Source organism: Callithrix jacchus, chromosome X (assembly GCF_049354715.1).
Source record: "Callithrix jacchus isolate 240 chromosome X, calJac240_pri, whole genome shotgun sequence".
NCBI classification, from domain to species: domain Eukaryota; kingdom Metazoa; phylum Chordata; class Mammalia; order Primates; family Cebidae; genus Callithrix; species Callithrix jacchus.
The window spans coordinates 67,223,787-67,238,653 of NC_133524.1; the positions used below are offsets into that span (position 1 = coordinate 67,223,787).

Here is a 14,867-nt window from a genome sequence, read left to right on the forward strand (position 1 = left end):
AGCCTTTAGTGATTTTCAGGTACTACAAGTGGAAGAGTATATTTTTCTCTTTATGTGCCAAAGCACTTTTCACTTTAGAAGTATGAGGTATTACAAAATAAATAAGCACACACTCCCAAGGGAAGGCAGTGTCATCCAGTATATATTGTTGCCCTTCCTTTTATTCAAAGATGTCACTACTGTTCTCATCCACTCTCATGGGGAGCAAAGACTAAATCTTCAACCAAAAGTCCTTTCTATATGACATACATACAAACCGTTTTTTGATTTGTGTCTGCAGCTGCTACTTGTAAAGCCTGTTACTGTCTGTATTTCTGTTTGACTTGTGGTCAGCTGAAAGCATTTGCTCAAAAAGAGTTTCTAAATTCCATATTGTTGCATTCCAAGCTGGTCTCTGCTGCTGTTTTCCCCAGCCACCCACAGCTATGTTAATGTCATTTGAAACTATGCTTTAATACATCCTTTAGAGTATTTCTTATGCCACCCCTGCTTGGGGTTATGCCATAAAGCCACCATACCAAAGATACTTGGGTTTCCTTCTGCCATTTCATCTCTACACATGTCAGCAAGGAACAGTGATTTAATGCTAATAGACCAGCTGACTTCCAGAATCTTGGTAATAGTCATCCCCTCTTGCCATTTTACATTAAGCATGAGTCTGACACACAGTAAAACAGTTCAACAAGGTAGATGTGACGTCTGTGCTGGGTGTAAATTTCAAAGTAATACAAAAGCTTAACCCAACTTATAATTTCCATTAATGAGGAACAATTCAGTAAGGTTTTAGTTTTTCAGCTCTGTTCTGGATGTTAGGAATCAAGCTGAACCTAGAAAACAAAAGGTCAGGGTAGGGGTCAATTTTCCCCCTATGCATTAATAGTTTTGTGTTTCTAATAACTCATCTTGTTCTTTGATGCATACCTTAAGTAGATTTCATCCTGTCCAGAGGACAAGTCCACACTGGTTCTGGACCCACAAATATACTTGCCATTGGGGAGCTTACTACCTATGAGGGAAGAAAAAATATTATTAAGATATATAAAGCATTATTTGATAAATGTTAGGGGATCTGTTCTGCCCCAAAATGGGATCTAAGAAAAGCCAGAGATTGAACTGGTCTGTAGTACAATTTCACACTGGTGCCATTCCATGATAATCTTCCCAAGTAAAAATACTTTTCTTATTTTCCTTTCTGCTTTGTAGTTACTTGCATTTTGGGGCAGTAATGTTTAAGTCAAACTGCCTAGGAAGCAGAATTCAGTGACTGCTTCTAGTTCTATGTGATGAAAAAATGTTGGTCGTGTTTAGCTTCCACGCTTAGTCTTACTCCACAATTTCAGTCATCCTCTGACATATCTACAAGACATGGTAATCCCTGGCACTCATATCAGAAATGTCCAAGATGCTAGCTTCATTTGGCATTTGGCCTGATTGCTACCACCTCCACCCCCACCCCACTGGTGACAGCTCCCATGGGATGCTGTGACCAGTGTTGAATGTCCTCATTTGCTCACTCCCAGGAGTTGGCACACTCTGTTCAGCAACCAGCACATACTATGTTTCTGTTCTTGCCACACTGTTTTTGAAACTTTACTACCTTCTATTATGTAGTGCTATCACTGCTCCAAAAATACACAAGATTGTTTTTATGTTGTGTGTCTATGTATATTAAAAATAGTTTCTAGTTCAGTGCCTTCCATATGGTAAGTACTCAATGTTTGTTCAGACAACACCACCCTGAACGACCTTCTCCAAACCTTTTGTTGACAATCACGGCATGTCGAGTTAAGGGTTCTTATGATTAAAAGTGCATTCAATGCCATCTTTTGTATTTATTTTATATCTATGACATATCCATCATGGATATGTACCAATGAAGGAACTCTGTTTCACTCATTGGTGCCAGGATGCTCATATCTTGCTATATTGAAATCACTTAAAGATTTTGTTGAATGTTTCAGGGCATGAATGGTTTAATTTATTTGAAGGTCCCAGCTGATTGTTCATGGATGATGATGGTGATGGCAGTGGTTGCAATAAGAAAAATAGATTTTATATTCAACAACATTGAAAGAGAAATCATTTTGAAAAATAATAGGTGATTTGCTGATTTTAAAGAGCCTGGTATGTACCTGCCTCCTCTTGAGGGACATGAAGTACCAATTTCATAAATAGATTAGCTCTGGGAATGATAGAATAAAAGGTGAAAGAACACTAACTATACAAGACCCTTATTTTACCCAGAAGAAAAAAGAGGACTTTGCTTCTTTAATCTAAAGGTAATTAACTGGTTGATAAATGAAAAATACAGTGTTTCTCAAAGTTTAGTTCAAGGATTGGGTGCATCAGAATCCCCTAGTGAGCAAGTTGAAAAGTCAGATTCTAGGGTCCCACCTCAGACTGACTCTAAATTTGGGAAGGGGAAGGCCTGGGATTCTGCATTTTGACACTCTTGCTTAGTGATTATGATGTACACTGAAATTTGAGAACCACTGACCTATAGGGTCTCTCATTCTTAGGATCCCTTTGATTTGATTCCTGCCAGTAGTGTATTGAATCCTTAGTGTACCTCTCCATGATGGATCCCAAAAACTAAGCCCAACTAGAGTCAAAAAAATTTTGGCTTTAAGGAATGGATTGGTGATAGATAGTCCACTCTCTGGTTTAAGTTTGTCCCTTCCAAAATGTAGGTGTTGCCAATATGGTGGTATTAAGAGGTGAGGCCATTAGAGATGATTAGGCCATTAGGGCTCCTACCTTGTGAATAGGATTAAGCTTCTTAAAAGAGGCTTCATGCACTATTCAGCTCTCTCTCCCTTCTCCCTTCTATCATGTGAGTACACAGTGTTCCTCTCCTCTAGAGGATGCAACAACAAGATGCCATCTTGGAAGCAGAGAGCGGCCCTCACTTCATAAACCTGTTGGCCCTTGATCTTGGAATTTCTAGCCCCAGAACTGTGAGAAAATAAATTTATCTTCTTTATAAGATACCGAATTTCAGGTATTTTATTATAACAACTTGAACAAAGACAATGTAATTGTTCTTTCAACAGAGTGAGATTTATTAGGGTCTATTATGTGCCAGGCCCAGGACTAGGCACTAGGTATACAAAAATGGATGTATGACCCCTTCCCTAAAGAGATTTATGAGTGATTTTCTATGAATTATCTAGTACAATCAAGGACATTAGCCATGAAATAGAAAATGAATTAAATTTATTCTATGTCATGGTACAAAAAATAATTTTGTGGGTTTAGATATATTAAAAATATGTTTGTAGCAGTGTCTGGAGAGTCACTAGCAATAATGGGTGTATCCCCCATGTCTCACTGTTAACAAATTGTTTTCAGCTGATAGCCCTGTAATCTGCAGGTGCTGTTTACTATGTAATTTTACCATAAGAAACAAGGGTATAATCACTTAATAAAGTGTAGAGAATTCAATTTTTTTCTCCTTGAGCAAAATGCCTGACTGTGGCCAACATTCCTGATGCCTCCTCCCTTGTGTAGTAGGAAAACAATATTCTAAAAGAGAAGGCTGTTTTGTTCATATCCTGCAACTTGCCTCTGGAGACTATGCTAATGAATGCAAAACTCAAGCTAGAATTCCAGACATTTTGTATGAGCAGACACTGATTTTTGTCTTTACCATTATACAGAGTATAGTTTTCCCTTCTACCTCTGAGATACAAAAAAGGGATAGGGAATCTCTCATTTTAAACAGTGTTTTTGTGTTATTTTCTTCTGATTTTTGTTGAACAAATAGAAACTATGTGTATTAGTCCATTTTCATGCTGCTGGTAAAGACATAACTGAGACTGGGCAATTTACAAAAGAAAGAGGTTTAACTGGACTTACAGTTCCACATGACTGGGGAAGCCTCACAATCATGGCAGAAGGCAAGGAGGAGCAAGTCACGTTTTGCATGGATGGCAGCAGGCAAAGAGAGAGAGCTTGTGCAGGTGAATTCCTGTTTATAAAACCGTCAGATTTCATAAGACTTATTCACTATCATGAGAACTGTAGGGAAAGAATTGTCCCTATGATTCAGTTGCCTTCCATAGGGTCCCTCCCACAACACATGAGAATTCAAGATGAAATTTGAGTGGGGACAGAGCCAAACCATATAACTATGTTCAAGGCATTTTCATATACAGGCAGGCAGTTCTCTTCTAATGAACACTTAACTTATGAATGTCCCACATTCATCAACAACCTCTCTTGAGGGACTTTGAACTACTCTTACTACTCATGGATGGTGGAGCTGTTTCTGCTGTCTGCAGAAGTTTGTTTCTCCCTCAACCCTCCTCTTCTGGGGGCTTGAGTTCTCACAAGCTCCTATTAGACCCTTAGAATAGTTAATACATGAGCCCTTTTCCTACTGCCACCACTAGGACACTGGAAGGTGCTAGAGCCCCTGGCAGAACTCCCACAGGAGCTGAGCCCATGAGGGAACAACAAGTATGAGGGAACAAGTATGAGGGAATCTCTGGAATTGTAATTGGTAATAGCAGGGAGGTTCTTCATTTGCATTTCAAAAATCTCTTTTCCTAGAAATAGAATTATGCTTAATAACCTACCCATGTAGAACTTGGGTATATGACAAATTCACCTATCTAGACCACAGCCAGAAATCAAGTGGTAAACAAATGGCTTCTAAGCCACTAGAGAATATGTGTCTGACTTATTGGAAAAGCCATTCAAAACCACAATCATTGCCCTTTTATTCTATCTGTACATGAGTTTAATTAGTTTTAACTAAATGTCAAGCCTATAGCAGATTATAAGCAGCAAATCTGAAGGGACTGGGAAAGATGCTACAGGTAGGTCAAGTGAAATCTGATAGTTGACAGTAAGGTAAAAGATGAAATAACATTAAAAAGAAGTTTAAGCACTCAAAAACCAATCACAATGAAACTGTACTTCATATCTACCAGAATGGTGGATTGATTAAAAATACTGACACTACCAAGTGTTGGTGCAGATGCAGAGCAGTGGGACTCATACATTGTTGGTAAGCAATTAAAATGTTAGTCACTCTGGAAAATAGTTTGGCATTTTCTTACAACAAATATCATATAACCCAGAGGTTCTACTCCTAGGTGTTTAACCAAGAAACATGAAAGCATAGGTCTACACAAAGACTTGTACATTAATGTTCATATTAGCTTTATTTATAATGGCCCCAAACTAGAAACAACACAAATGTCCATCAATGGCAGAATTCATAGAAAAATGTGATAGAGCCATACACTGAAATACTACCACTCAGCACTAAAAAGGAATGAACTGGTGATACATCCAACAGCATGGATGAATCTCACTGACATTATGTTGAATGAAAATTCCTATTCATTCATACATATGAAAAATTATAATGGATGATTCTAGTCTAGAACAGTAAAAACTAAGCTACTGTGATAGAAATCAGAATAGTAGTTGTCTCAGGGTCGGGGGCACTGCAGAATGACTGGAAGGGGCCCAAGGGAAAATTTAGGAGGTGATAGAAATCTTGATTTATCTTGATTTGGGTGGTGGTTACAAAAGTGTGTGCATTTGTCAAATCTCTTAGACCAGTTTGCTTACAAATTGTGCATTTTATTGTATGTAAATTATATCTCAAATTTTTATAAGGTACAAAAATTTCAAAAGGGAAAACTCATTCAGAAGATCCCCCTGCTGCAAGATCTAAGACTAAATTCCTTAACATGATCTGGCTCTTATTTAATACTACTTGGCTTATTTCTCACCATTCCTTCTCACCTCCTACCACTTATTCTAAGCTACTTGTAGTTCCAAAAATTGTTATTCTTTCTTTTTCCTCTGAACCTTTTAACACAGTGCTTCCTTTTCCTGGAATTCCTTTTTCATTTTCCATTTATCACTAAATCCTTGACATCCTTTAGGATTCACAGAGGTAGCACCTTCTCCAAGAAGACTTGTCCACTTTCAGTTTAATTTACAGGCAAATAGTAGTCCTCACATATTCAGTAAGCCCTGAATTAAATCATATATCATAAACTAATTTCTTTTTTATTGCATTATATTAGGCCCTATCATATACTTTAATATTCACAAACACTGAAGTAAATATTGTTATTACTGGGGTTTTTTTGTTTTTCAGCTTTTAAGTTCAGGGGTACATGTGCAGGATGTGCAAGTTTCTTACATAGGTAAATGTGTATACTGGGCATTTGTTATACAGATTATTTCATCAGCCAGGTATTAAGCCTAGTATCCATTTGTTATTTTTCCTGATCCTCTCCCTCCTCCCAACTTCTACCCTCCAGTAGGCCCCAGTATGTGTTGCCCGTACCATGTATCCATGTGTTCCCATCACTTAGCTCCCACTTATAAGTGAAAACATGCCATATTTTGGTTTTCTGTTCCTGCATTCATTTGCTAAGGATAATGACCTCCAGCTCCATCCATGTACCCACAAAGGACATGATCTCATTCTTTTCTATGGCTGCATAGCTGAAGTAAGTTTCAGCACTCAAAGTTATCAAGAAAACTCTTCTATCCGAAATGACTTGTAGAGTTGCAAATGATTGAGATTCTATTATAAACAGCAGTTTAGTTTTATACTATTATTAGTACATTAGCTTATTTATGTTGTGAGTTAAATAACTTTCTGTGGGCTTCTGAGAAAAATTAGCCAGACTTTATTATGTTGATTGTATGAGAAAATGCGTTTTTACATTCCAATCAAGTAACTAAAAAATACTATTCAGTTGAATGATGTGAAATTGTTGATTGATATTCAACCATTTTTGACAAAAACAGCAGTTTATCTTGAAATGAAATCCTGTTGACAAGATAGAAATTAATCTGCACATTGATTTACTAATTTTATATTTAATACATTAATGTATCCTTCAAGACACTAATCCTACACCTTAAGGATATTGAGTAAATCACAGAATTTTGAAGAAAGTTTGTATAGAATGTTAGGGCTTTCTTGGGTCCATCCCATTTTTTTCCACTTAATCAGAGATGGAGCAGACAAGAGGACTCTGGAATTGTTTATTTTTTGAACTGGTAATAGAATGAAAATGCAGACTTTTTATTATTTTTAGATCCCAAACTATCTAACCATTCTATTTTGAAGATTAAGTCAATAATAGTAATAGCAAACATTTATTAAGTGCATACTACATGCTAAGTACTATTCTAACTCTACAACTGTTTTGTGAGCAGAATACTATTATTATCCCTATTTACAGATCAGTAAACTAAAGCTTAGGTAAATTGTTTAAGGTTACACAGCTAGTAAGTGGCAAACTTGGCATTAGAGTCACTGAATCCTACTATTGTGTTTACTGTTTACCTCAAGCATGTGGTGTTACCACAATAAAGCCCTAATGCTAAAAGATTATAATTTTATTCAGCAAGTATATATTTAAGCTATGATTATTAGTAAAGCCAGACCCATTCACATATGAAACGTATTATATTACTATGAGAGATCATTATAAGATGTAGAGGACCAAGTACCAAAATTAGTCTTATAGACCCCAAGTGCTATAGAAATCTAGGAAGGGGAGAAAGTAATTGTGTGCTTTGTCATGACTAACTCCCAGAAGAGCATTGACATAAATGGTACCTCAGTATTGGATGTACAGCATTTTGGGAACAAACCAAAATTATATCATAAATAGGAATCTGGCAAAATCATGGATGTATAATAATGAAGTGCAATAGGGAGTAGTAACTCAAGGTTTTCTTTTTTTTTTTTTTTTTTTTTTTTTTTTTTGAGATAGAGTTTTGCTCTTGTTTCCCAGGCTGGAGTACAGTAGTGCAGTCTTGGCTCACTGCAACCTCCACCTCATGGATTCAGGTGATTCTCCTGCCTCAGCCTCCCAAGTAGCTGGGATTACAGGCACCCGCCACCACACCTGGCTAATTTTGTATTTTTAGTAGACATAGAGTTTCACCATGTTAGTCAGGCTGGTTTCGAACGCCAGACCTCAGGTGATCCACCCACCTTGGCCACCCAAAGTGCTGGGATTACAGGCATGAGCCACTATGTGGCTCAAGGTTTCCTGTTCAGTTTTCTGTTCAACTGAAATTCTGAGTGGGCATCATCAGTATTCGCAGTAGTTAGAAATTTGTGGCTGGGCTCTGTGAACCCCAGAAATATATAAAGAAATGGGACCTGATGGATTACTTATTAGATATTCAGGGCAGAAGAAATGGGATTCAGAAATTAACCAAAATTTCATGCCTGCATGATTGGAAAGATAATTGTATCAAAAATAAAATGATTTGTACAGTGGAGGGGAGGATGGGCTCAGGGTTTAGACACATCAAACTTAAGGTAGGGTACAGGTGGACTGTCTATGGAAAGCTAGTTTTTATATTGGCTATGACTGACTGGGGTCAACTTTGACTAATCTACTTATTATTTTTACAGATGGCCCTATTGAATTTCTTCTTCCCTGATGAAAAGCCATACTCTGAAGAAGAAAGTAGGCATGTTCACCGCAATAAAAGAAGCAAAAGCAATGAAGGAGCAGATGGTAAGTCTACTTGGGTGATCCTTTATCACTTCTGAGATATATGTTAGCAAAAGTATTCTTTTAAGAACTACCTTCTCAGCAGGGCGCAGTGGCTCATACCTGTAATCCTAGTATTTTAGGAGGCTGAGGCAGGCAGATCACTTGAGGTCAGGAGTTCAAAACCAGCTTGGCGAACATGGTGAAACCCTGTCTCTACTAAAATTAAAAAATAATTAGCCAGGCGGGGAGGCAAGCGCCTGTAGTCCCAGCTGTTTGGGAATCTGAGGCAGGAGAATCACTTGAACCCAGGAGGTGGAGGTTGCAGTGAGCTGAGATTGTGCCACGGCACTCCAGCCTGGGTGACAGAGCGAGACTCCATCTCAAAAAAAATAAATGATGATTTGCTCTAGCCTGGGCAGCAAGAGCAAAACTCAGTAGTGCCTCATCATCTTATATATTGTACACAGACCCAAGTTCATAGACTATTTCTGCAGCCTAACCTACCAATCAATCCTTTAACATAGAACTAACTATACAAGGAACCTCCCTCCTCCAACTCCAGATACCTTCAGTCCTTTCTCAGTATGTCTGAGAGCCATGGTAGCATTTGTATCTCTCAAGAACACCCTCTGTAAGGACGTCATCTCTCCCAGAGATGCCCCACATCTATTAAGGTCACCAAGAGGATTTGGTCCTATTCTTGGAATTGACAGTGTTATACCCTGCTAGCACTTAAACATGATGTGTTAATTCCAATGATAACTTTATCAATGTTTGTATCCACTACCATGCCCAAATCTGAACTAGAGCTTCTAGAACTAGTTTATAGGTTTCTTGAGGGCAGAGATTCATTTCTCTTTGTATACCCCCAGAATCTAGCCTAGTCTCTGGAACATTATTGGTATTTGTTATGTGAGTTTATGATGTTGACTGCCCCTTCAGCTAGGCAATGATGTATCAATGGAAACTATCCCTGTTCTGAGTGTAATAGCTTTGAGTTAACTAGCAATGCATTCTGTGGGGCATGACAAAATGCTAAGCTAACTTCTGGGCAGGGTCTTTGAATTGCTCTGATATTTCAGCATCACTCTGTCAACTGACATAATGCCACCCCTTTGGGCACAGGAGTTTGTAAAATACATATCTCTGGGCAGCTACAAAGGCATCTGGATTCAAAGACAGCATGTGTCTGGCTACATATCCCAAAAATATGTGTCTCGAGGATTACAAAGCAACATGAATTTATTAAGATGAAAATGAGGCCTGGCGTGGTGGCTCATGCCTGTATTCCCAGCACTTTGGGAGGCTGAGGCAGGTGGATTACCTGAGGTCGGGAGTTCGAGACCAGCCTGACCAACATGGAGAAACCCTGTCTCTACTAAAAACACAAAATTAGCCGGGTATGGTGGTGCATGCTTGTAATCCCAGCTACTTGAGAGGCTGAGGCAGGAGAATTGCTTGAACCCAGAGGCAGAGGTTGCAGTGAGCCAAGATGACACTACTGCACTCCAGCCTGGGCAGCAAGAGCAAAACTCCATCTCAAAAAAAAATGAAAATGATATTTTTAAACTCACATTGGTTGATGTAAGTAAGGGCCAATGATGGAAGCAGTTTTAGAAGGTGGGAGCTATTAAAGATATGGAGCCAGGACTTTGTCAGTAGGGGTAAGAAAAAGTAGAACTGGTTGAAATCTGAGAAAGAGCTCAGAACAAGGAACCCATAATAATATTTAAAAAAAAAAAAAAAAAAAGAGGCAGAGCAATAAGATAGGGTTTTCTAGTCAGTGGAGGTGGCAGCAGCATTGAGCCTTTGGATGCAGAACTGGACCAGTGGGGCCATTCTCTACAATTGATGACCAATTCAAGCCTAAGAAATGCAGTCCATGAAGTATTATTCACCTAGTACTTGTAGCCAGTTTCCTAGAAGTCTTCTGGCTATGTGGAAGCAGGAAGCTGAGAAACATGGTCCCTTTCTTCTCCTAATCATCTCACCCTCTGATGCATGTCTCTCCACCTTTGGCTTTTTCCCTGAGGCTACTCCCACTACCATCAAACTTTTTATAATCCCTGGTTGCTAAGGAAGAGAGGAGACAAGAGATAAGAGCAATATCACCTTCAATAGTGGACATGGTCTTCCTTCTCTCTCCAAGTGGAAAGTCTAATGACTTCTAAGGTTTGCCTCTTCATCTAACCTCCCAAGTTTTCTCTTAAAGAAGATTATTTCTTCCCTTCCCCAAAACTACTTTATCCAAATCTGGCTACCAACATCTCTGATACTGATCTTCCTTACAACGTTCATTCTGTCCTGATACAAAACAGTTTTCTCTCTGGTCAAGGTCAAATCCTCTCTTATTAATTTTTAGCACTTCTTGTCTACTTCCTTCCTGATCTGATACTCTAGTCAGTCACTAGACTCTAGTCTTTTGGTGCCAATGCCAAGTTTCTCAGCAATCCATGCATTTTTCTTTAATCAGTATAGCTTGGAGGAATCCAAGAGCCCCTTAGAGTTACAAGTATAGAATGCCTGGGGTCCTCTCAAATTTCATTAGATTTCCAACCTTTCACCCAGCGGTCTATAGAACCATTTTGGTGCTCCAATGAGTTACAGAGTGATAAGTTAATCCAAATCTCCTTTTCTGTTGAACCATTCTTGTTACTCTGCTGAGCATATACTAAATTTATTCAATACACTCATCAAATATTTACTAAATACAACAGTTTATATAATACTTGAATAAAAATTCAATAAAGATACTTGCTTTTTTTTTTTTTGCTTTTATATCCCCACTACCTAGAAATGAACTTGGCACCTAATAGACCCTCAATATATTTCCTGCTTCCCTCAAAGTGATTTACTTCCAGCATAAAGAGACAGACAATAAATAAAGTTGGTTAAATTTGATAAGTGGTTTGAAGAAAAATACAGCAGAGCAACAGGGAGACAGAGTGATGGGGAATGCTGTAAGGTGATCAAGGAAGATATCTCTGATAAGGGAACATTTGGGAAGAGACCTTAATGAAGTGAAGTATGAGCTATGAGAATGTCTAGGGAGAAAAGAAACAAAAAATTCAAAGGCTCTGAAGCAGAAGAATGTTTGGTGTGTTCCAGAAATATCAGTGTGGCTGGGAGCAGAGTGAGAAGAGGAAAAGGGAAGGAGATGAGGTCAGAAAGCAAAATCCAATCTAGAGCCTTGTTGGCCAAGGTAAGGACTCTGGCTTTTATTCTGCATGAGATGGGAGACCACTGGAGGATTTTGAGCAGAGGAATGATTGGATCTGATATATGTTTTAACAGCATTCCTCTGGCTGCTGTATTGAAAATAGGTGCAGGAAGAAAAGATACAAGCAGGAAGAATCTTTAGGAGAGTGTTACAATAATCCAGGCAAGAGATGATGGTGGCTTAGACCAGGATGGAAGCAGTGTGGGTGGGGAGAAGTGGTCAGATTCTAGAGAGACTTTGAAGGAATGGCTGAAGGATTTTCAGATTAATTAGATAAGGGGTATGACAGACAGAGAAAAGGCATCGATGATCCCAGGGTTTTGGACTTAAGGAACTAAACAAGTAGAATTGCCATTTCTGAGATGGGGAAAAAAGGAGGAGAAGCAGTGTAGAGGAATATGGGGAAAGAGTTTAGTTAGGCTTGTTAAATTTGAGATACCTATTAGAGGCCAAGTGGATATATAAGTCTACACTATACATCACTATGTATCATGACAATGAGATGACTCTCTTTTGTACAAATAAAGGACTTCTTATTGAAGAAGTGAGTCAGTCCGTGAACTGCTCTGAACAGAGTAAGAGGTAGGATGGGATAGGTAAATCATAGTGGGGTAAGTTAAGGCCAAAAAAAATCTATGCCAAGAGATTTTTTAAAAAATCTTATCACGTGTTGATTCTAAGTTCACAAATTAATTGGATATAATAAAAATTTAGCCATCTAAACTCAGGTTTGCCTCACAAGTGTCAAAGAACAAGTCATTTACCTTGAATGACTAAGAACATGGCAGAAGTTTGTGACCAGCCTGGGCAACATGGTGAAACCCTATCTCTACCAAGAATACAAAAAAGAATTAGCAGGACATGGTGGCACACACCTGTAGTCCCAGCTACTCAGGAGGCTGAGGTAGAAGAATCGCTTGAGCCCAAGAGGCAGAGGTTGCAGCAAGCCAACATCGTGCCACTGCACTTCAGCCTGGGCAACAGAGTGAGACTCTGTCAACAACAACAAAAAAAAAGTCTAGACCCCACTTCATTTGTTTGGTCATTCATCATTTAACAAATGTTTTTTACAGGTGCACACCCAGCTAATTTTTGTATTTTTAGTAAAGACGGGGTTTCACTATGTTGGCCAGGCTGGTCTCAGACTTCTAGCCTCATTACAGGCACGAGCCACCACACCACACGTGGCCTAGATTTTCTTTCTAAGATATTAAGCTTAATGATCTCCACAAATCCCTGTGGGAGAAAAAAATTTTTTAAAATGGTTCATTAACTCTTGGAAAAGAAAGGGATATGGTGATCCTTAGGAGCCTGCATAGGTTCACCAAGGATAAATCAGACTGCAGAAGCCTATTTTCCTCTTTCATCAGACTATTAAACTAGTCGATTAGAGGCATAGCATATGCATAGTCTATCTTGACTTTCTTTTTTTTTTTTGAGACAGAATCTCTCTGTTGCCCAAATAGGAGTACAGTGGCGCCATCTCGGCTCACTGCAACCTCTGCCTCCCTGGTTCAAGCAATTCTTCTGCCTCAGCCTCTGGGGTAGCTGGGACTATAGGCGCATACCACCACGCCCAGTTAATTTTTGTATTTTTAGTAGACACGGAGTTTCACCATGTTGGCCAGGATGATCTCAATCTCTTGACCTCGTGATCCACCCACCTCGGCCTTCCAAAGTGTTGGGACTACAAGTGTGAGCCACCGTGCCCGGCCTATCTTGCCTTTTAAAAAGAAAGTCAGTGACAATATCCAGGGTATATTCAATCTTTTTGACTCACCTTTCAAGAATGACTAGGTTCATTTCAGTTTCTCATTCAAATTACTTTATAAATGAAGGCACTGACTAGCTAAGCAGGAGGCGCAAACACAGGGTTAGTTTCAACTCTTAGGAAAGAAGTGAATTTCATTTTCTTTACTATATCTCTTCCTTGAATTCACTGTCTTGAGTTGGCCAGAAGTATTTCAGATCATTTAAGTTTATTTGTACTAATTATTTCAGGCCTTTGGTTGTTGTTGTTCTGCAAAGAAAGTATGATACCTTTATTGTGGGTGTTGAGTCACAACAGTTCTAGAAATCTGTGCCAGGATTTCCTGCTGAGTCTTTCCGATGTGTTTCTGAAGTAATAATAGCTCCAAGTGGCTTTTTGATCATCTCTTGCATAGCCCTCCAGAAATCCACAGAACTTTATTTTCTAGTTAGAATGAAATGTAGAATGTATTCAGGAGGTCATGAGGTCTCAGAATCAGGTAAAATGAATCCAGAATTCCCAAAGAGGTAGTTTCCACGTTTCACAAATATTGTTGTAAAAATATCTGTTCTCTTCCTATTAGAGCATTTTCAGGAGTTAATAAAAATTTTAATATCTCTCCACACCCACCTGCCTTTCATGTTTCTGTCCTGGTAAGAGAATAAAAATGCAGCATGGTGTAACAGAAAAGGTACTGGACTGAGTTGCAATTTCTTGATTCCAATCTCAATGTCACTGCCACCTTACCAGCCATGTGATCTTGGAGAAGTCACATACCTCTAAGCTTCAGTTTTCTTGTCTATAAAATAGGGATAATTAGCCCTGCTAACGTCATAGAATTGCTGTATTTATCAAAAATGTTAATGTCTGCAAAAGTACCTCATTTTATTTTATTTTATTTTTCAAAGTGAGTCTCACTCTGTCACCCAAGCTGGAGTGCAGTGATGTGATCTCAGCTCACTGCAATCTCTGCCTCCTGGGTTCAAGCAATTCTCCTGCCTCAGATTCCCAAGTAGCTGGGGTTACAGGCACCCACCACCACACGCAGCTAATTATCATATTTTAGTAGAGACAGGGTTTCACCTTGTTGGCCAGGCTGATCTCAGACTCCTGACCTCAAGGGATCCGCACGGCTCAGCCTCCCAAAGTGCTGCGATTACAGCCATGAGCCACCACACCTGGCCTGCAAAAATACTTCAAAAATTATTAATTGCTATTACTGTGCTCTTTCTGGAATATGAACATACTAGTATGGTCTGCCAGGCATTTGGGGCACTCACATTCCATAATTTATGGACAACAATTATAATTTCTTCAAAAATGCTCTCTTTCAGCCAAATTGCCCTTTTTCATTCTCACTCATGCTATCCAAGTGCATAGGAAGACAACTCCAAGC

The 14,867-nt window shown here is 38.9% G+C and overlaps 1 protein-coding gene across 6 annotated transcripts in view; it reads left to right on the forward strand.

The window, feature by feature from the left end:
- The window catches only part of EDA (ectodysplasin A), a 440,412-nt gene that overhangs the window by 339,751 nt on the left and 85,794 nt on the right, over positions 1–14,867 (forward strand). For all 6 annotated transcript variants that reach the window (XM_008989432.4, XM_008989433.4, XM_078363537.1 and 3 more), the window contains exon 2: positions 8,417–8,522. In XM_008989432.4, the coding sequence (XP_008987680.1) occupies positions 8,417–8,522 (106 nt within the window). The remainder of the gene's footprint in view (positions 1–8,416; positions 8,523–14,867) is intronic.